A 23595-nucleotide genomic window follows, 5' to 3' on the forward strand; every position below is an offset into this window, starting at 1 on the left:
TGACTTCCACTTGGTAACTATTTTAATTCAGAATTAACTCACCAGGTCGCGCACAGACGCCAACAAATGTTGCATATATAAGCAACATATGAAACTACTTTCCGACGTACAAATATTTGCTTCGTTTATATCTCAGTCCAGCGATGAGATACAAAATTGGTGTCTTCGACAAAGTTGAAAAACTAAATAAGGCTGATACAAATATTAAATTTCTTTTATGTCCGAGACCACTTGGAAGGTACGAGGGGGGGATAAAAATAAATACGGAACAAAAAATAAAAATGAAAAAAAAGTTATTTTTTCGAATTTTTATTTTTAATGATAGTTGTTAAACTGTTTTTAATCGTCCTCTGGATCATTATTTTACTTGTTTTTTACTTTGTAAATTGAAAAAAACCTAACTGATGTCAAAAAAATGATGAATCTTTTTTTTTTCTCCCCTTCAAAATTTTCGGATTTTCGACATAAAAGAAAATTAATATTTGTATCAGCCTAATACCTACCTAAATAAGATATGGCGCTAGTGAGCCAAAACTTTATTTGCTTATATCTTAGTCCAGCGATGAGATACAAAATTGGTGTCTTCGACAAAGTAGAACAGCTAGATAATACCTATTCGCATAGAACCTTATAAATTCGGAAAACGCTCCCAAGATGGCGCTAATGAGCCAAAACTTTTTTTGCTTATATCTTAGTCCAGTTATGAGATACAAAATTGGTGTCTTCGATAAAGTTGATCAACTAAATTAGACCTTTTCGCCTAAAACCTTATTAGTTTGGAAAACACTCAAAAGATGGCACTAGTGGTTGAACATTTTGATTGTTCATATCTCAGTTTAGTGATGAGATACAACATTGGTGTCTTCGACAAATGTGTTCAACTGAATGAGATCTATTCACCCGAAAACTTATTAGTTTGGAAAACATTCACTAGATGGCGCTAGTGGGCAAAGATTTTATGTTGCTAATATTTCAGTCAAGTTAATAGATACAAAGTTTGTATCTTGGACAATGTTGAACAACTAAATGAATCCTATTCGCCTAGAACCTTATTAGTTCGGCAAACACTCACAAGGCTCTAGTGGTCAAATTTTTTTATATCTCAGTCCAGCGATGAGATTCGAAATTGGTGTCTTCGACAAAAATGTTCAACTAAATGGGATCTATTCGCCCAGAAACATAGTAGTTTGAAAAACTTTCCAAAGGTGGCGCTAGTAGACAAACATTCTATTTGCTTATATCTCACTCCAGTGATTGGATACAAAATTAGTGTCTTTGACAAAGTTGAAGAACTAAATGAGACCTATTTGCCTGGTGTTTTATTACTTCGGAAATCACCTAAATGGCACTACTGGGCACAAATTTATCAGTCCACTGATTCAATCCAAAGAAAGCTAATGCGCCTAAATCCTTCTTATTTCGGGAGTCATTCTCATGATGGTGCTAGTCGGCAAATATTTTATTCGCGTATATTGAAGTTCAGTGATGAAAAATTTGGTATCTTCTAAAACAATGATCAACTAAAGAAGATATTTTCGCATAAAAAAAACTTATTAGCTGGGAATTGGTTTTCGTGCAAAATATCAAGGAAACAACCAATAAAAAATTGATCTGCCTAGATCAAAACAATGGATACTTACTATCGAGTCGAGCAACAATCGCTTATTTCGGATGCAATGCTCCTTACATTTTTAGATGAACCTTGACACCATTTATTGATGGCTAAAAGAAGAAAACACATGTTTTCAAGCCGTCGAATGAAAAAGATGATCTTTTGAAGGGTATGAAGAACGAAAAAAACGACAAATTGACTTATCCATCCATGAACTGAACTCCAAAGGTGAAGGGCGGCTGTCAAATGAGAGTAAAATTGAATAGCCACCAACCTAAGTCCAGAACCAGTTTTATGGCTTAACGTGAAAAGTAAAAATAATTATTCGCAAAATTACATGTAATGGGGTAAATTATGTATTTTGGACAGGCTAAGGATATGTCTGCGAACGGCGATTGATTAACTGCATTAGATAATAATATTTTATTACCTAATGTAACTTATATGCCTTATGCTCCATTGTACTTTGAGTTTCTAGGGAGCGAAAGCTTACAAACTATAGTATTAGCTATCAAAATAGCATTTTTGGCGGCCTGTCTGTTATATATTTCGGACACCAAATATACATTTTGGACACCCTCACGTGAATATAATTTGGACATGGACGTTATCTCAATATCCATGCAATGATTTCTTAAGAAGACGATCATATCATAAAATTTTGAGAGTTTACATGTTACTTATGCATTTTTTCGCTAAACGGATGTGTTTTTTTAGTGATAATCAATAATTTCATTTAATGCAAGCAAATATCATCAGATCCACGAAAAACGCCTGCAAGTATGGATTTATGCGACATTCCAGTGTGTTTCATCAGATGGCTAAATTATATCAACTGAACAAAAACCATAATCTATTTTGGACATCATCTGATTTATGCCTTATATACTCATGTTAAGATTTTAGATGAACTTGGCATAAATTTTAGACATATTTTATCATGTTGCCACTTCTAAACTTTTTATGAATGCCAATTCTGAGTGCTATTATTGCATTAAATGTATGTTCTTGAAATGCACATCCTCTTGCATTCGTAGGTTTCACAGATGTTCTGTTGATACAATTAACAATTTTGATATTTTTGAAGCCAATTTTTAATTGTTAAGAAAAAGGTCTTCTTTAGTAAGCAGCATAGTGTATTATTAATGCAAAACATGATTTCCCGTACATTCCTCGCCATCTCATTATAAATGGGCATAGAACGACTAGCCTGTCCAAATTATATGCATGTCCAAGTTATATACGTTACCCTAAATGCGCTTGAAAGATATTGTTTGCAAGCAGTTATTTACTACGCGCTACTGCAGTGCGTTGTAGCCAATTTAATCAGAAAATTCTACTAAATTCCTCCTTCCTTGTTCGAGAAAATTGATTACGCCTTCACCATTGTTTGGTCGTATTTGTGTATGGTTGTTCGCTTTTTGGAACCAGCGTCATGTTGAGGTAGCAGTACTTTATGTTGCAATTTCTTTATTAGGGCACGTCACGCAAAGTTTTGACATATTCACCCTCCTCAATTTTCCTCTATATCACACTTTTTGTATGGATTTCAATTTTTATATGGGTAGTCACGTTTTCTTGTAACCCCCCCCTTCCTCTTCTGTACGGGACGTAATTTATGAATTACCCCTCACCTGCAGTTTTTTCAACTTGTTTACATTGTAATGGGTCGAAGAGCATGAACATATTTTTGATTAATCTCAAAAATAAACTTATAGAACAACAAGATATGGACGACACACTTTCAAGATTTTTTTTGGATCCCCACCATAGTCTTGATTTTTTTTTTGGTGAAATAAGGTTTAATTTATGGGAATACGACTATGAATAACAAAAACGGAGCTAAATTCCAATTGTGAGATAACTCGGGCGTTAACGGGTTAAACTTTCGGTGCTAAATTTCGGAATACTTCATTGAACCGAATTGGGGTTTCAATGCTATTAATGGACCCCTTAGTAGCTGAAATTCATTTTCAATGCTTTTCCGAAATGATATCTCAGAAGGATATACCTTTTAACGGAGTCTAACAACAAGTTCGATGTCTTTACTTCATAGTACGCCTATAAAACATACAAAATCATTCGATTTTATCAGCTGAACATACATTTGAAAAACTGTTGTCGGAATACCTATTATGGACCCATGGTGTGTCAGAAACCGTTATTTACGCAAAAAAATGTCCAAGAATTTTGCTCCTACCATTCGAAAGATATAGTATTTAAGCATCTTATCCGTGAATTTGAAAATATTTTAACGCGAGAATCAAAAGTTATCGGGATTTGAAGGTTTTGAGCTGTTTTGGAAGGGAATTATACATACTTCACAATTTCCCCACCAGTGCATCATTATTAATTTGTAAACTAGCCAAGTAACCATCAATTTTGCATTAAACATTCAAAACACATAATATATAAGCATCTTCTCTGAAATTTTGAAATAATTTCTCCGAGAAAATCAAAAGTTACAATGATTTGTATATGTACTATTATTTCTATGAAGTTTAAAAAAAAAGCATCGACAACAGAATGTGCAAGTTGTGAAACAAAGGCCGTTTCTTCAATATCAGCATAATCAACGTGAACAGCCCTCACCCAGCAAGTGATGATGACGATAAGGACGCTTTCTATACGCAGCTGGAACGTAAATACGACAACTGCCCAAGCCATGATGTCCAAATCGAGGGGAGTTCAGTGCTCATCAGCTTGATTGCGCCGCCTCCAAGAACATGGCCATACGTAGTACCTACCTCCAGTACAGTCTCCCGTATCGGTACACCTGGAGATCACCCCAACAGACAATCGCAAATCGTTTGATTGATGGAAGACACTTCTCGGACATTATCGACGTCAGAACCAACGCGGTGAAAACATTGATTCGGACCACTATCTTGTGACGGTTGAAGTGCACCAAAGACTTTCCGTTGTTAACAACATCCGGTACCGACGCCAGCCACGGTACAATCTGGAACGACTCAAGCTACCCGAAGTCGCTACTAATTACGCGCAAAGCCTTGAAGCAGCGTTGCCGGAAGAGGGAGAGCTCACCGAAGCCCCTCTTGAGGACTGCTGGAGTAGTGTCGAAGCAGCCATTATCAATGCAGCGAAAGGTGCCATTGGGTTCGTGGGAGGAAATTGATGGAACGGTTGGTTCGATGAGGAGTGTCAGACAGTTTTGGACAAAAAGAATGCAGCGCGGGCGATTAAGCTGCAACAAGGCACCCGTCAAAACGTGTAATGATACATACAGAAGCAAAGACAGCAAACCCATCTATTCCGGGATAAAAAGCGCCGCCTGGAAGAGTTGGAGTGCGAAGAGATGGAGCAACTGTATCATTCTCAAGAAAAGCGTAAGATCTACAAAAAAACTCAATGCATCCTACAAAGGCTTTGTGCCACGAGTCGAAATGTGCCGGAATAATAATGGAGATAGTAGTTGTATGTATTACGATTGTACGTGAGGGGATCGAAAGGTGGAAGCAGCACTATGATGAACACCTGAATGGCGCAGAGGAGGAAGACCAAGGCAGCAGGATGAATGGCTTCATCAGTACGGCGGATGAGGGAGACGTGCCAACTCTCACAATAGGTGAAGTTAAGGATGCCATCAAACAGCTCAAGAACAACAAACCAGCTGGAAAGGATGGTATTGGAGCGAATCTGTTTAAAATGGGCCCGGACAGGATCTGAGATACACAACAGCTACCGGAGGAGTGGAAGGAGGGAGTAATATACCCAATATAAAAAAGGGTGACAAGATAGAATGTGAGAGCTATCGAGCGATCACCATTATCAACGCAGCCTATCAAGTGCTTTCCCAGATCATCTTCCGCCGTATATCGCCACAGGGAAGCAGATTTGTGGGAAGTTATCAAGCCGGTTTTGTGGACGGGTGATCGATAACAGACCAAATCTTTATGTTGCGGCAGATCCTCCAAAAGTGTCGCAAATATCAAGTCCCTACGACAAGCATGGGAAACACTCACTCAGTTATTGCGTTTCCCTAACTCGCTTATTCTGCTTCTTCCCCAGTCAATCATTTTGGTTGGTATAACTTTTGTTATACATCATTCTATATGAATCAATTCAATCGTATAGAATGCATGAAAAGGCTATGTACCTACCAAAGTGGAGGCTATATACGTACTTGGCACGACTTTTTCAGACTTTCTGTGATGCTATACAATTTGGATGAAAATAAAAAAAAAGTTCTCAACAAGCCTCGAACACGGGATCTTTGGATTTGGAATCGGACACCTTACCACTGTACCATCAGGGGTTTCATATCTGAAGAGTGATTATATGCCAATATTGATGCATGTTTCATGTACAGCGACATTTGCTTTGTTGTTCTTTTAGGCCCATCGTCAGCAGATACCAAGTTTGGGCGGCAATTTTTGCTAAGTTATTGCGATTTCATATTATGCTTTCTAGATTGATATATGATCTGTCAGTTTGTACAACTTCACGCGATTCTATGTTGCACTATATACGACATGTTTTGCTGTCAACATAGATTGTCGTTTATGAATCGCATTGGGGATTTATATACAACTTGTGTTGACATTGATAACGCCTTATTTGGCATGTTGTGCGATTTTGATTTTTGACGCACGAATATGTGATTTTGGATGCACATTCTTATACGATACGTGGTTCACTGGGTCGGCGAGCACTAAGCGAAACAAAAAACGGCAACTGATAGGCCAGGAGAAGTGGATGAACTTGTCATTCATTTTTCTGTCAATTCTCATACAAAATCTACTTTTTCTTTGACATAAGTTCACTCTAGGTGAACAACTTCCCCTGGCCTATTGAGTCACTACCGATTCTGAAAGCCGAAAGCAGCCGAACGCAATACCGAATGATTGTTTACATTCTGATTCCGTTAGAGTGGCATTTGGGTTTTAGTGCTGATGAGCGTTCACTGACTGGTAATCTACACCACAAGATGATTCAGTGAGTAGGAATACGCTCAGTCAGTTCAATGCATTTGGTGAATGAATGTGTAAATGCGTTCACTCGTGCCTCGCAGATACAAGTGTATAGGTCTGGGGAAGTGGTTCACCTAGAGTGAATTTATGTCAGAGAAAAAGTAGATTTTGTATGAGAATTGACAGAAAAATGAATGACAAGTTCATCCACTTCTCCTGGCCTATTGATATTCACTTCTCTTCGTGTTCCTTCCGATTCTCGCTTTTACACAACCGGTTTCGACGCTACCATGCTACACCACCCAGTACGGTTCAGCTATCACGTCGGATAGCAACTGGAGTAGACAAGACGAATCATTGCCGGAAGTCGTGCTTACTACGGACTCCACAATTGTCTTACGTAATTAATGGACAGCTTCATACCAGATTGTTTTTGGTTCATCAAAATCCATCAATTCTACATCCACATAACTCAGGATTGATAGAAACTCCTCTGCGATGTGTTTGTGTTGCATCTTCATCGCTCAATTTTCGTTGTCTCTCTGCTTAGCATTTTTTTGCTCCCTCGCAAAGAGGCAAAGGCAGCATGCTGCTCTAGAGATGTCACCGAACTCCTATGATGTTGAGGAGAATTATCAAGCCTGCAACTCCAAAGCTGTAGAGTGTAGCAAATTAACCCGTTTGACGGTACCTAATGGTCACAGTAGCTTTGATAGGGGTGGTTAGCAAAAACTATCGTTCAAATGCAAGTTTCTTGTACTATAAAATGTATTATTTCATGTTATATCGATAATTAATATAAACATCAATTTATTTTTAGGAACGTTTTTGAAAACCATGCATTTTGCGTCTCACCAGCCATATGAGACATTATGAGCCATCCAACGGGGCAGTACAAATGTTTTGTCCATATCTCGGTGATTACACGTCTAATTGAAACTCTCTATGGCGCATTTGTTAGACAATGAGTTAATCTTATTTCGTAGGTGTTTTGTCATAAAAAATATTGAATTTTGTTTACAAAATTTTTGCTTAAAATTGAGACATTTTTTAAAATATACATTCAAAAAACCATGCCTGATTTTCTCAGCATTGGCGCAACCGAAATTATAAATCAATTTGTCATTAGAACCGTAATGTTATATTCTTCAAAGAGCACTTGCGAAAATTTTGCGGATAAAGCTTAAAACAATTTAACATTAATAAAATAGCCTTTGAAGTCATCGTGCAGAAGTTTGAGTTCACCCCTTAGTATAAGCCATGAAAACCAAGTTTCAATATGGTTCTCTAACTCGATATCGAGATACGAAATATCGAGTATGGTAGTGTTGACTGTAGATATATAACACATAGTAAACAGACCTCGTAATTCGAGTATTAAATTACAACACTTGGTTCAACCTATTTTTTAGCAAAGTATTCCGCTTGTAGTGGTGCACTAAGATGACTGTGCAGTAAAAAATAACGCAATTAATTTTTATGTATGTTTTCCAATAATTTTGTTTACGAACAAATCTAATTTTGCACACGAACTGTTCAGTATTATCAGACGTTTCAGTGAATTGGTAAAATTTACCAGAATAATTGTCTTATAGCCTTAATTAATAATTGCCAAAATTATAAGCTTTTCATAACAAAGGTCCAATTTGTAATTTTTTGTGAATATTTCAAGTGTTGAAACGGATATTCTTACGGTGTTTATTGTGGTGGCTATTCGAAGCATCCTCTGTCATTATACACTGGTTTTTGAGGTCAAATCCGGGGTTGCTTATAATGCCCCATTGCGCGTACACGTCAAGGAATTTTTTTGTGTGAAATAAGTGAATTCATTTTTTTTTTTTTTCAGCAGATTGGATCCTGAGAGACCCAAACATGTATAAAAATAATAGGTTTCATAAAAATCGTAGAATTTTTTTTTGTACTATCCACAAAAAAAATCTAACTTTTTTCGAAAACATCAACGAGCCAAGCTCTAAACGTCATTTCTCAGAGTTCCCAACACAACATTTTATTTGGATGTAACTTAGCTATCATTTGGAGATTGAGCCCCCAAGTTTTCTGATAAAGTGCAATTTTGAGACACCGTAATGGTTAGTTATTTAGCCTAAACATTTAAGTTTACGCAAAAAAGGGAATTATAGTGGATCGGTGGAAATGTTTATAAGGTTTTAGTTTGCAAACAACAATATAATAAAAATAATACAAAATTGCTATGACAGTGACGATAGTTTTTGGTCGACTAATTTGCTTAAAAACAACGAGCTACACACTCGGTTACCAATGGATTTTAGGACGAGATCCCTGTCATCAAAAAATCACATTCATATTCAAAATCTGTTTGAGGATCACACAAAACCTTCTGTAGGGCAACAGTTTGGTAACCACTGCTTGGGCCAATACCTTGCCATGGGTACAATTTTTTATGTTGTTGCATCTTGTTGAACGACACCATTACTGTAAGCATTTTTTTCTTAATTCATGTTCTTAATTCATGTGTCCACACAAGATGTTTGCGTGTCGAAAAATATTACGAAAATCTTCATCATCCTTCGTTCGTTTCAAGAAATTTTTCTTCGTACTTTTCCGACTCTCCTCCGACGTCTGTTCCGCCGCCCGCTCGGCTCAGCATCGCCATCGTACCCCACTTAAGCGACATTAAATTTAGCCCGTTCGGAAAATTTCTGGTGGGGAATGCTTTTGCTCGTCTCTTAGTGTCCGCTAGAAAATGTTGGCGTTCGCACTGTGACGGTGTCTCCGGATTCTCATTTTTTTCCTTGTGCACTTTTTTTTGTTTCCTTCTGTTTTTTTTTTCTTCATTTAGTTTCGATTTTTTTTTTCTAATTCGTAAAATTACCGATAATCGATCGAATCGCAAATTAACACGTGATCACGACTTAAGTTCTAATCCACATCGAGAGCGCGGCCGCGTGTTTTTGTTTTGCTTTAGATATCACATTCAGTTTAGTTTATTTTTTACGATTCAAATACAAAGAAGAAAATTTGAAACAGTGTTAAACGATAGATTAAGTGAAGCGAACGAAGCTCGAAGAGGATCCCGGGCCTCTCAACTAAGCACAGAGTTTAGCGCACTAGAGAGTGATAGCATTCGACTGCTTGTGTGTTTCTAAATATTTTCCAGTGAATTTGAGTTTTCGAAGTCAGTAATTTATCAACACAGAAGCATTTTGTAGATCCAGAAAAATGAAAGTGCATTTCAGCGATAGATTTGAGTGAAAACTTTAAATATACCTAGCAGGAGAATATGCAAATTCCGCTTTCTCAAAATATAGCTCTCGCTTAAAATAAGACGGTTCATCTCAAAGACTGCTACGAATCCAAAAATAATTCTTCTAGATGTCTGACACAAAGAGGACCGACTGCCAAAGTCATTATGAAGTGTTGTGATGTGATCGATCCAGCTTCAGAGTGCAATGATATGACAGCGCGAATTTTGCATTATGTTCTTCACAAATTATCTCGCGTTGCAAATTACAATGCAGTGATTCACGTGTAATATGGCATCAGTCAGAAAACTTGATGGACACATAGTTGGCTTGTTAACAAAAAAAACAAGTCGTTTTCACTACACCAAAGTTACACAATCATCAAGCTTGTTGAACTGAATTGTCCATCTTTTGAGCTAGTGGCAATTTTAGGAATTGCTATCACATGTACATGATCATCGCAGAATAGGTTGCATTCGAATAATTTTGGAAATAAAGCACTTATAGACTTGTTCGTTATTTATTTTATTGTGGTGCAAAAAAAAAAGTTTTCCAAGTGACCTACTGCATTTGAATACCAACATTCACAACATGCCAAGATATGATATTAAAACTGTTTTTGGATACCTTCATTAATAACTCAGTCATTTCAGTCAATCGGTCATAGTTTTTACCCATGTGCTCTTAGGTATTAGAGCTACGTTAATAATGTAAGATATATTTATCAGCTACAACTTTACCGAAGACTGCTTTCAAATCGGACGGCTCAGTAATTAGTTATTGATTTTTATATGAGTTGAAAAACATTGGCTATAATTTTTGGGCTGATCTTCAGGCATCACTGGATTCGTAATGTAAATTTCTTTGACTTCCCTGAGTATAACGTATTATCTTCATTGGCTTATTTTGCCATATTTCTACAGATATAACGGAAATGTGGTAATCCTGCAATATGGAGTGGCTAAAACTAATAATCTTCAATCATTGTCGAGAATCGACTTCAAAAACTGCACAACGGTTGGCGTTTCATATCGATAAATGTGCTGAAAATTTTGTCAATGTCCTTACCAGATTACGATATTTCAGGTTGCCCTAGCAATTATCTTATGTGAATTTCTTCCAAGACGATCATTTTACTTACTTGAAATGAGGAAAATCCAAGCAAACCATCTATATTACTTTGCAGTTCTTCAACTGATTCACCAACAAAACGACCTTGAACAAACGTTCAGTTTAGTTGTTGTAGGAAGGAGAATTAGTTCGTGGTCTGCAAGAATTCCCGTCAAAATGTGACAGGTTGTTCCTAATGGAGTTCAAGATCGCGTGACAAAATTCTTTAAATTTGACCGGAAATGCCGACCATGATTGGGAGAACCCTTTGGTTCCTTTTTTGAATGGAATAGTCTAGGCTGGAGATGTGATGCTCGGAAAATTTGTCTAAACCATTGAACCATTGAACTGATTTGTGCAATTTTCAACATCATCTATTTCAAATAAGGTTTCATGCAGTAAATGTAAACTTATTCCTGTTTTGATCGATGGTACACCATTTCTATAAATCCAATCTTTGCTGAAATGCAGTTATCAAATGGTATCAACATGCTTTATTTATCAAAATTCTTCTAAACAAACACAGATCAACCTTTCGAATACTACACGATGTGAAGCAAAAAAAAACTTTTGGAAAGATACACGGCTACATAAAATTACGAGTGTTTTGATTTTTGAATAATACTGTTAGTGCACAATAGTGAACCATGTCTACACAAGATCTTCGAGGTCGACGATCGACACTTCTGCAACGTTATCAACCTGGAGTCGGATCACAAGATCCCATGCAGCAGCCACAGGATTCTTCACCTATCACAAGATCCACCAGCCAACGAAGTCTGCAAAACTCTTCACTGTTGCAGAAATATTACTCCAAAACTACTTCTCAAGATCTGCGACCAGCACCTCTAGCTCAACCAGAAACCACTTCATCTCAACCTAAGAGATCGAGCAGTCAACGTAGTTTAGATCAATCGAAACTATTGAAACGATACTATAAGCAAAACTCCCTGGACTCTCAAGATGCCCCAAAACCAGAGCCCCAACAATACAGTAGTCAGAAAAGTTTGGAAGGCTCGAAACTACTACAACGATATAATATTGCCAACAATTCTCAAGAATTTACCGGCCTTGCTGCAAGAGAAAGCACTCCTGTGGCACGCTTTCAACGTAGTGGAAGTTTGGATCATGACAAAATGACACGATCTTCCTTGTTGTCCAAATATACACCAAGGTTCGGAAAATCTTTGGACAGGAAACAAGTTGCGTCAACCAGCAGCTACAGTAACTACAGTAGTCAGCAAAGTCTAGATCAACAGGACTCAGTACAGAGTATGTCTACCTCACAAACAATAAGTGATTACGGAGGAGATCATTTCGATCAGTACGATGCTCGGAACATACGAAGTCGATCGTCAAGTATGGCACGAGGCCTTAACCGCAAAAGTTTACAAAGAGATCTACCACCTTCAGTCAAAACTCAAGAAATTCACAAAGAGAATATTCCGCTTGAACCTGTTACTCCTGAAACACTCCCAGTAGTGGCGACTTCTGTTCCCGTTATGGGTAATATAGCCTCAGCCTTACCCATGCCAATGCTTACCGCAGTGTCTCCTGCTCCGATGCTGGAAATTAGTGCACCTATCCAAGAACCACAACCACAAATTACACCAGAGCCAGCACAACCGATTATTCCTCAACCACAACCGAAAACAATAAAACGAAAAGAACCGGTAAAACCACCGAGGAAGGACTTGGCTACCGTGGCGGCTGTGAGTATTCCCATTCCCAACATCAAAACCACAATCACTGTCGACCCACCAACGCCCATCATCCTCAACAAGAAGGATGCACCTGTCGTACCAAAAGACCCATCACCACCATTGTTCAGTAGTAGGGATCGCATGGAACATTATGGAGGCGCTCCCATTTCGTCATCTTCACCGTCATCTCAACCACCGTCGAAACAACAATCCAAATCACCTGCACGAACTACGCCATCGACCAAGGACACCCTCCTACTTCCCATTACTGACTTCAGCAGTCGACGTAGCATGACCGATCTACGTCAAGCCCAAGAAGAAAGCAATTCACTAGCCATGGAAATTGACGAATTCAGCGACAGAAATGAACTAAGCAAATTTACGAAAAAGAGAGACTCCATCAAAAGTACACTTGCTTCAGCATTTGAACAAATTGCTGTTTTATCCGTTCCACACGCAAGAGATGCTCTTGAAGACGACGGCGAAACCATTGAGTCACTTCCTCCGAATAGAAAGCTTAAAAAGCGAGACCATACCTATCATCCGTCTTTCGTTCCCAAGCAAGCCAAGTTGGAGGAGAACGAAAGGAAGAAGCAAGAAGAAAAAGCTAAACAAGAAACACACAAAAAGGAGCAGGAACGAAAGAAGGAGGAAGAAAAACACAGAAAAGAAGAAGAGAAGCTCAAAAAAGAAGCCGAAAAGTTGAAAAAGGAAGAAGAAAAACGGCGTAAGGAAGATGACAAGAAAATCAAAGCAGAAGAAGAGAAACAACGAAAGGAAGATGAGAAGAAAGCGAAAATTGAAGAAGAAAAATATAGAAAAGAATCTGAAAGGCTTGCTAAGGAGGAAGAAAAACGAATAAAAGAGGAGGAAAAGCGTTTCCGGGAGGAAGAAAAACGTAAACGAGATGAGGAAAAACGGAAACAAAAAGAAGAGAAAAAGAAGTCCGCTTTGCAAAAACCAGTGCCAACAGACCAAATTGAACCAAAACAACTTGAAGATGATGTAATAGAATTCGGTAATCATTTGGAACAGTACAGCATTTCCGCACCGGTCAAACAAAGAAGCACTTCTGTTGGCAGACCGTCTCACGGCAGCCAAGATGCTCTCAATCGCCACACCCTACCCGCAATGTCGACTCCAATGTATAGCAGCCAGCAAAACTTGGATCGAGCTGGTGGAGCTCAATCTAAAATGTTGCAACGATATGCTAAACGAAGTGGGTCGCAAGACTTCACGCATTCCTCGGACATTAAAGAAGCTCGAAAATTTATTAAAGATGTCCATAACAGTCATGGCAGTTTAGATCGACAACGAGTGCCGCGTTCAAGTCTACTTGAGAAGTACACCCCAAAGCCGCTAGGTGCATCGACCGCTGGAGGTTCAGCAGCGCTTCCACCTTCCACGCCAAAGTCTACTAGCCAAGTCAGTTTGGATAAGACGCGCGTCGAAAAGTCGTCTCTACTGCAGCGATACAAACCAAGAGAGGAATCTACCGAACGTCGATCCGGCGAACTTCTAGAGCCAGTTGACTCGGATCCACGAAAGTCCACGATAGTGTTTACACCGAAGAAGATTCCGGATAAAGCAAGCATGTTTGATTACCGGTAAGCAAGTCATACTAAATCGTTATACTACACACTTTTGTACAAATCATGTAAATGTACGTCACATATGCGCAACATATTGAAGCGAATAAAATGACGTAAATTTGGGGCACAAATAACGTAATTTTTCATTATATTGATTAATTTTGTCCAGATCACCAATGTTTTTAGTCACATTGACAGCAATTCTACAAAAATGACGCATTTTTAAGTGATAAGTCTATCAAATTTACGCCAATTATCTTTTTACATCGAGTAAGTAATATTTTTTTTTCTTCTAATATATGATGTGTATATAAGCAGTATGGCGATTCTAGTTTTAAAAATGGTTGGAAATCAAATCTCCCATATGCTCCTTACCATTCTTACCAGGAAAAAGTGTTCTGTGAAATTCTCAGCTTTCTAGGTGGTGATTTAAAAGTGGCCCAAAGACAATGTAGGTTTATATGGAAATTACTATCAAGAAATTTTGAGAAATGTCCCAAACACGCTAGTACTGTAATTTAATTAGAAACTTATCATTCCATATTGAAAACTCATTCTTCAAACCTTAATGAAGGATGTTGCTGAAGAAACAAATCTCTTTTGAGCTAATTTTGCTTGGGATTTTTGTACATGTTTGCAGGGTTAAAATCCCAAATGAAGCTAAATAATAGCAAACTCATGAATATCTCTTTTGGTTTCCGTCGGATTGAATTTCTCTCTTCAGCAAATTTCTTTATTATGGTTTGAAGAATGAGTTTTTACTATGGGATACTTATTGAGGATTTTTCCCTCCAATAGACTCACACCTAAATAATTTTGTCACACAAAAATATTCTCCCACCATGTTTGCCATATATTGGATGGCGTCGTAGCTAACAAAACCAACAAGTAACGCACATGTAACGCATTATGTTGGATTGTACATTGAATACAAGGTGCGTGCTTCTATGAAAGTGCCATATGAACTGACGTGTGAGTATTTATTTTTCCACGTTGAAAATGTGCACGAGAATCTATTCCTCAACTAAACGAACAATACATTACAGTACTAGCGTGATTGGAACATTTCTCAAAATTTTTCCATAGTAATTTCCATATAAACCTACATTGTCTTTAGGCCACCTTTAAATCACCACCTAGAAAGCTGAAAATTTCACAGAACACTAATTTTATAGTAAGGAACATATGGGAGATTGGATTTTAAAACATTTTCAAATTTTAAACCACCCTTACAAACACAGTTTGAACAAAAACCGTACGTCGAACGAATTTGGATAATAGGTATTCTAATAATCGAATTTAGTACTGTACCGTTTGATTCCAACCAGAAAATAAATAAAGCGTATCTGGGGATTTACCAGTTATACCCCTAGGAATTTTAAAAACATTTCACATGTCTCAAAATTGTTTTCGAATTCTAGGGTGTTTTTTTTTCTTAGCAATGCACACTGGTCCAGGAAGCTAATTTAGGCGAACATGAGGTTTTCGCCAAGATTTATTGATTTTAGAGCCATAGTTTCTTCTGAGAATATGTTCAGAATTCTCAGTACTACAAAATGTACGGATCAAAAATTTTTTTTCGGTGATCGCAAGAGTGACGTATACGCCAACTTTTTTATTTTAACGAATCGTAAGTTGGTATGTTCAGCAAAGTTGTAGCAAATGATCATAGAAACAACTTTGCCGAACAAACTTTTTCTCGGTTTTGCTTCAGAGCCGAGATAATTAAGTATTTTTAATAAAAAATCATTTTTTGCCTTTAAGTGTATTATTTTTTAGTTTTATTGGCCTACTATGTTCTACAAAGTTTTTATACTTATCATTTGCTACAACTTTGCTGAACATACAAAAGTTGTATTTCTTATGGGTTTCATGTATTTGAGTTTTTCATCTTAAAGCTTATGTTGACTTTCAACCCGGTGATCTTGCTTAGGAATAGATTAAATACTGGTAGAGGAAAAGACGATGAATTTATTGCAAAAGTTAATCGCAAACAACTGAAAAACGATGTACTTTATCTTTCTTCATAAATACACGTGTTACCTTTGGTTTGATGTGCTTAGGTGTCTTTTGTGAGTTGAACATGTATGAATATTCAATAAATATGGATTTATCTCATATCGTGTATTAGTAAAATCGATTTTAAACGAGATAGAACAATATCATCTTCTCCAAATTTTGCTCACAGGTACTTGAAAGACTGCAAAATCATTTGGTGGAAAGATATATTTTTTTGAGGTGCTCATAGTTGAGATACAAGGCATACAAAATAGCTAATTTTAATATGAAAAACTCAAATAACATGAAAACTATGAGAAATTCAACTTTTGTATGTTCAGCAAAGTTGTAGCAAATGATAAGTATAAAAACTTTGTAGAACATAGTAGGCCAATAAAACTAAAAAATAATATATTTAAGAGCAAAAAACGATTTTTTATTAAAATACTTAATTATCTCGGCTCTGAAGCAAAACCGAGAAAAAGTTTGTTCGGCAAAGTTGTTTCTATGATCATTTGCGTAGAAAAAACATTACGTTTTAATCGCTATCACTAGACTGAAAGCCGAAAAATCCCCCGGTGTACATTTTGTAGTACTGAAAATTCTGAACATATTGTCAGAAGAAACTATGGCTCTAAAATCAATAAATCTTGACGAAAACCTCATGTCCGCCTAAATTAGCTTCCTGGACCAGTGTGCAATGGGGGGATAATCTGCTCAACAGACTCCGGACCAAGGTCCGGGAGTGTGGGGTTGGGGACCATTTACTACATGCAAGCAGTAAACAGGACTACACCCCCGACCCACTAAACCATTCCCATTGCCGCCAAACCCTTCGTTTCTCCGGGACCACCAAGAAGGCATTGCTTCAGAGAGGGCCTATTGCACATCGCAAGCTCCAGGTTAACTGCGAAGCCATGCAGCAACGAACATCGATGACACGCTTAGAGAGGTCCACCAAGGTAGCATTCTGGCGCTTTGCCAGCTTCCCAGGTGGTCCTCACCTCCCATTGTCCGCTGAAGCGGGCAGGGTCGACCACAACGCCCGCGCCCAGCTGCACCGCAGGTATCAAGAACTGATACTGCGGGCGTCGCAAATTGACCTACTGAAGGCTCAGGCCCTATCAGTTAGCACCAGCTGGGATTGCACATGCGGTCACGCATTGTGCGGAAACGCGGGCACACGAACAAAACGTGTTCCGCCGTTTCCTCTAAACCTGCACAAACTGGACATTCGGGAGAACCCGCATGACCGAAACGGTGTAGATACTGTATAAAGCAACCATGGCCCGAAAGGACCTGTGCCAGGTGGAATGTTAGTTCCCCATGGCGCCTATTGACCCAGATATCTAACCTCGGAATCAACCTGTGAGTCCACATTTCCTTGGTGGAGCTGTCCCACGCACGCTGCCATTTGACCAGAGAGGCCAGTCTGGCAGTCCTGCGTATGCCTCTTGAGCCGCGCCTTTCGAAGCACTCTATGTCTTCGATGATAAGGATACCAATAGGCACCATACCGGTGATGACGCAGAGTGCATCGTGTGACACGGTACCAGGTCCGTCCCACTCGGGCTCAGATTGGGTACCACTTCTAGTACTGCATTTGGTCCCTCGGTAGTGCAAACGGTACCCAAGTTTGACAGATCGCAGTACACTTCTCACGGCATTCTAGATTACCTTATGAGCCATAAAATTTAACTTCAAGGAAGATGGAGGTCTTTAATTTGTCTTTGACGGTACGGTACGCGCTCGCAACCTTCAGGCATATTAACCTATAAGTACTCTTCAGCTTGCTACGGTTCTTAAAGCCGTGCCCCAAGCCGGGCCACCATACCTCAGTATGGACGAGGCGACACTGGCCAGAAGCTTACGCTTACTGGCGTACACCGCAGAGCTATTGGACATCATCCGGGACAGTGCCACAATAGTTGTAGAGGCTCTCTTGCAGGCATAATCGACGTGGCTACCGAAGGTAAGCTTATCGTCGATCATCACCCCCAAGTGTTTGACGGAGCGCTTCGAAGTGATCGTGCAGTCGCCTATACTGATCATCGCTTGCTGCACCGACTTTCGGTTGTTGACAACAACCGCCTCAGTTTTGTGGTGAGCCAATTCCAGTTTCCTGGAGCTCATCCACTGCTCCACAATTGCGATCGAGTGGGCTGCAGTCAATTCCATTTCTTCGATCGATTCGACCACGCTAGACAACATAGACCTCCAGCGTAATATCGTCGGCAAAGCCCACGATGACCACACCCGCCGGGAATTTTAATCTCAACACCTCGTCGTACATGACATTCCAAAAAAAAAACACCGGACACTTCCGACCCACCTGAATTCTAGGGTGTGCACGGCATCCATAGTAGGTTTGCCCATGCCCTGTTTTTGGCGCAGAATATTACACACACACAACTTATGGTTACTATTATTCACTGAGTAAATCCAGCATCTTATTCAAAAACCAAACGATAATATTAAGTGTATATAACAGCAACAAGCTTATGTGACTACTTTTCGTTGCGTGCAATTAGTGAGGCGACTAAGGGAGCAAAATACTATGGCAACAGCAATTGGGAATTAACGATAGTTCGATAATTATGTTACAGCGTAGCTATCAATCCAATGATACTTCACTCCGTTCAAAAATCCAATTAACATATCGATGAAAAAACATCAAACAAAGACACAGGAGTTCAACCAAATGATTTAGTTTAGGGAGGCAAGTTTTGGCTGAATTCAAATTTCAAAATATATGATCAGTAATTTTTATGATTCCAATTATGTATACAGGTCAATCAATAATATATCACACCCTTTGGGCTGCACATAATTTGCGTAGTGGTTGTAGCGTCACAGTCGATTCATAATAATAATAAATATGAAACGATGTTATTGGTCGATTTAGGTCGATTTAGTCGAGTGATGAGTAGCAAAAACTGTGTGATATAACAATTTATTTTTACTGTGTATATTATTCAGAATTATATTGAACTGGGCATCAAAGCTTAAGGATGGTTCTGGTAGCATCTTAAGAACCATTAGTTGCTACTTCCTCAGGACTAATGTTATTCAGAATGAGTCGAAAAAAAATCGTACTCGATAAGCTTTGATTTGGCTTAAATTTTGCACATGGTTTTGGTATCGCAGAATAAGTGTTTTCCATAGAAAAATAGAAAAATTTGACTCAAGAATAACTTTGGAAAATAACCTATAAGTTTTTGCATGCCATTTATTAGAAGAATAGATAAGATGAGATAAATATGGCCTATACTCTCGAAAACGTACTCACCCCGTTTACTTTCATAATCATTTTTTGCATTGCATCGATCAAAAGTAGTTCTTTGAGAAACTTTCTTATTAAGAATTTCTCCATCATGAAACTTTGTCCCAAACATCTGTTTCTTATCAAGATCAAATATTGAAAACGGGGTTTTGTGTAATTTAAAATCTAAGTTTTATAAACCGTAATTTACACACTCAATCTCAGTTTATCTGTTCGGTAATTTTTTTTACGGTGTTGGAACTGTAAATTACAACAAAAAACCGAATTTTCATCTTTTTTATTCGAACTCACTGATGTTCAGCAAAATATTTGTCACTTTACTGAATTCGGTAACTAGTTAAGCTGATCGTTCAGTGACACACCCCAACCTCTTTTTACGACCGTTATCGGGGGGTCGTAAAACATTCGGTCGTAAAAAATCAGGGTTATAATTATGTTTTTGAAAAATGCAACGTCTAGATGCGGAAATACTGATTCGAGATATTCGGCAAAGTTGAAGCATGGGTTGGGAACTTTCCAAAATGGCCGTTCAAGTTTTCATATTTTGGTAATAGATGGCAACACTGCTCGATTGTTATCAAAAGAGCCAATTTTATGGGAGTGTGATATTCAAATACCAAAACAAATTAAGGATAACGATACCATATGTTCACCAAAGTTGAAGGAAGTGTTGCTTGCCATACAGTCGGCCGAATCACAAATGTTCATGTGGCTGGCAACACTGTTTAAGATGAATAAAGAAAAGATCAAAACCATAAAACTTGAGCGGAACAGAAAAATAGAATAGCAACATAGCAACACTCTTCAACTGTAATCCAGTTTTTCATTAAGGATTCAACATTTTGTCGTAGCTGGCAACACTGCTTAAGTGAAATTGCGCAACCAGGTAGTACAAGCGTGCATGCAACTTATGTTTTGCGGATATCTCAGGATCCTGACCACTTAGAAAGATGGCGTCTTCGGCAAAGTTGTTCAGTAGCTCAAGGACTATCATTATTCTAGCCAAGAGATTCGAGATTTTGCCACCATGCGGCGCTAGTGCGCATAGAACTTTTGTTTTGCGGGTAGCTCCAGATCCTGACCACTTAGAAAGATGGTGTCTTCAGCAAAGTTGTTCAGTAGCTCTAGCGCAAGCTATGCGATTCAAAATTTTGCCACCAGGCGGCGCTAGTGAGCATGAAACTTTTGTTTTGCGGATATCTCAGGATCCTGACTACATAGACATGGCGTCTTGGGCAAAGTTGAGCTCCTCAACAAATTTACCGAAGACGCCAACTTTCTAAGTGATCAAGATCCTGAAATTATCGCAAAACAAATGTTTCATGCTCACTAGCGCCATCTGGTGGCAAAATTTTGAATCTCATGGCTTTTATAATGATAGCGCTTGAACTACTGAACAACTTTGCCCAAGACACCATCTTTCTAAGTGGTCAGGATCCTGAGATATCTGCAAAACAAATGTTCTATGCTCACTAACGCCGCCTGAATGCAAAATTTTGAATCTCATAGTTTTTATAATGATAGTCCTTGAGCTACTGAACAACTCTGTCGAAGATACCATCTTTCTATGTGGTCAGGATCCTGAGCTATCCGCAAAACAAATTTCGATGCTCACTAGTGCCGCATGGTGGCAAAATTTTGAATCTCATAGCTTTTATAATGATAGTTCTTGAGCTACTGAACAACTTTGCCAAAGGCGCCATCTTTCTAAGTGATCAGGATCCTGAGCTATCCACAAAACAAAAGTTCTATGCTCACTAGCGCCGCCTGGTGGCAATATTTTGAATCTCATAGCTTTTATAATGTTAGCGCTTGAGCTACTGAACAAGCTACTTCTGAGAGCTTGCTTGAGCTTGAGCGTGATTGGCCGCCCGTGGATGCACTCCAGTGTCGCCAGATCAGCTGCACTTACACAAGGAACCAACCGAATGACTGCTTGGGACTAACAGGCATCCTCAGTGTATAAGTGCTGGTGATCTTCTATTTTTAGGCAACAATGGCACCTGCCACGTCAGAATGCAGACCAATGAGGGGAAGGGGGAGGAATTGATGATGCATTGAACTGGCTCCCACGTAGACCGTATATTCCACTGCATCCACGCCAGTACATGCGGGAGTGTATGGATGGGGGAAAGGCATGGCAGAGAGGTTTGCTTTTGTGGTTAGCAGACTGCCTATGTATCAGGCGTGCGCGTGGAAGTGGGAAGCGTTAGGGAAACGGTTTCTTGTCCGTCTCTGGTTCTAGCGTTTGCTATGAACGAATAGTTTGAGTGTGATATATTTAGAATGGAAGATAGAAGCAAGTGAGAGATATACAACTACAAAGTACGAGGAAAGGGACGGGCCTGGGATTGAACCCATGACCTTCTGCATATGAAGCAGAAGGGGTAGCCATCAGACCACCAACCCCGTCACTGAACAAGCTTCTTCTGAGATATTCGCAAAACAAAATTTCGATGCTCACTAGCGCCACCTAGTGGCAGAATTCCGTAATTCAATGACCACCATATGTTAGCTCTTGAATTACTGAACAATTTTGCTGAACATCATGATCCTCTATTTCGTATCTTAAATTGATCATTTATAAAAACGGTCGTTAATCTGAATTTCGGCCGTAAAAAATTGATCGTAAAACGAACCGTCGGTAAAAAAAACGGTCGTAAAAAGAGGTTGGAATGTATTCTAAAAATACCGTACGAACTCAGTAAGTTTAAAAAGTCAGTAAAATCAAAGTACTGACTTTCAATGATAATTATTTTTACCGACATTTTTTTCGTCAAAAAAGCGCGTAAGAGAATTTTGACACAAAAACAATGACAGATAGATTTCGAATCAGAAGTTGGTAAGTACGAGGCTAATGAGCTGCTTCCAAACGAAAAGCAGTTTTACTTTCTGAATGCTGATTCCTGTGGGCTCTTGTGCACAGTAAGGAATTGATTATTAGCAGTATATCGTTATCTATTCAGATAATAGACACCGAGTGTATTTCCAAAAACCTATAAATTATGGAACTCAATCACAGAACCATTTTTTTGAGGTTAGGTAAGAAGCCCAGCTCTGCAAAACCTATGGCAAACAATTCTGGAAAATTACAATAATTAAAAGCAAACCCGGTACCGATTCGAACCCGAAAAAAATCCTCATTTCTAGGCCTAGCCCGACCCGAAATCCGATTTTTTATTGTTAGAAAACCCCTAATAAAACCCGAGTTCGAACAGATAATAAATTTATCGTTTCTGATGCATAAGGAAGCTTTTAGGTTGTTACGCAATTTAAATATCGAATAAAATAGAATTTGGTTATTTTGAAGGCTTGTTTTTGTAAATTTTCAAACCCACAAGGTGTAATGACCATTCTATGGTTGGTTCCAAGAGCCCCAGGAGAAGTGGCCAATTTGGGACATGTCCGGAATTATATCCATATGGGTATAAAACTTTAGCATTTCCAAAACCACAAGGGTACAGAACAATGGCCTTTTTACCCAAAGAACACTTTGGGGCGCAAATAATCGTAGCGGTAAACGCGCATCTATTCAGCAGAATCAAGCTGACGGTCGTGGGTTCGTGTAGGGACGTAACGCCAGAAGAAGAAGAAAAATGTTTTGGAAGCTTTATGATGATGCTCTGACTTGTACAGAGTAAAGTGGGGCCAAAAGTTCCAATGGGGCCAAAGTTTCTTTTGAAGATTTCTAGCTCAATTCAAAACAAATGTACCGTTTTGTCTCAAATTCCAAACAGACTCATATTCCGAACACTCGGTTTTTGTATGGCGATTTGGTTGAAATGTCTCGCTGAAATATGTCATCGAATTGCCAGGAAATGATAGTCATTTTGAATTAAGTTTAAATGTATTTAAATCTATTTTATATTTTGAGAGTTGTAATGATTGTCTAGTTCTGGGTCTGTAAAACACGCCCAGAAAAAAATATTTGCGAAACTGTTTATTTGAACACGATTTATTCGTGCTGTTCGGAATTTGAATCAAGGTGTTCGGAATATGAGACAAAATGAACACAGTGTTCGGCATTAGAATCAAAATGTTGTTACACATTTTTACCGTTTGACTCATATTCCGAATATTTAAGGTGAAACTCCTTTCAATCCACTAATATCTGTATAAAAGTAGTGGTCCACAAAAAAAAA

At 38.6% G+C, this 23595-nt stretch overlaps 1 protein-coding gene across 9 annotated transcripts in view; it reads left to right on the forward strand.

Moving 5' to 3' along the window:
- LOC5576979 (trichohyalin) overlaps positions 1-23595 on the forward strand; it is a 123569-nt gene that overhangs the window by 80106 nt on the left and 19868 nt on the right. The window contains exons 1-2 of one of the 9 annotated variants that reach the window (XM_021843900.1): positions 9240-9700; positions 11404-14187. The exons of the other annotated variants lie outside the window; for them this stretch is intronic. Of the exons in view, the coding sequence (XP_021699592.1) occupies positions 11525-14187 (2663 nt within the window). The 5' untranslated portion in view covers positions 9240-9700; positions 11404-11524. Of the gene's footprint in view, positions 1-9239; positions 9701-11403; positions 14188-23595 lie in introns of those variants that run through there. 9 annotated transcript variants of the gene reach the window in all.

Source organism: Aedes aegypti, chromosome 2, assembly GCF_002204515.2.
Source record: "Aedes aegypti strain LVP_AGWG chromosome 2, AaegL5.0 Primary Assembly, whole genome shotgun sequence".
NCBI classification, from domain to species: Eukaryota; Metazoa; Arthropoda; class Insecta; order Diptera; family Culicidae; genus Aedes; species Aedes aegypti.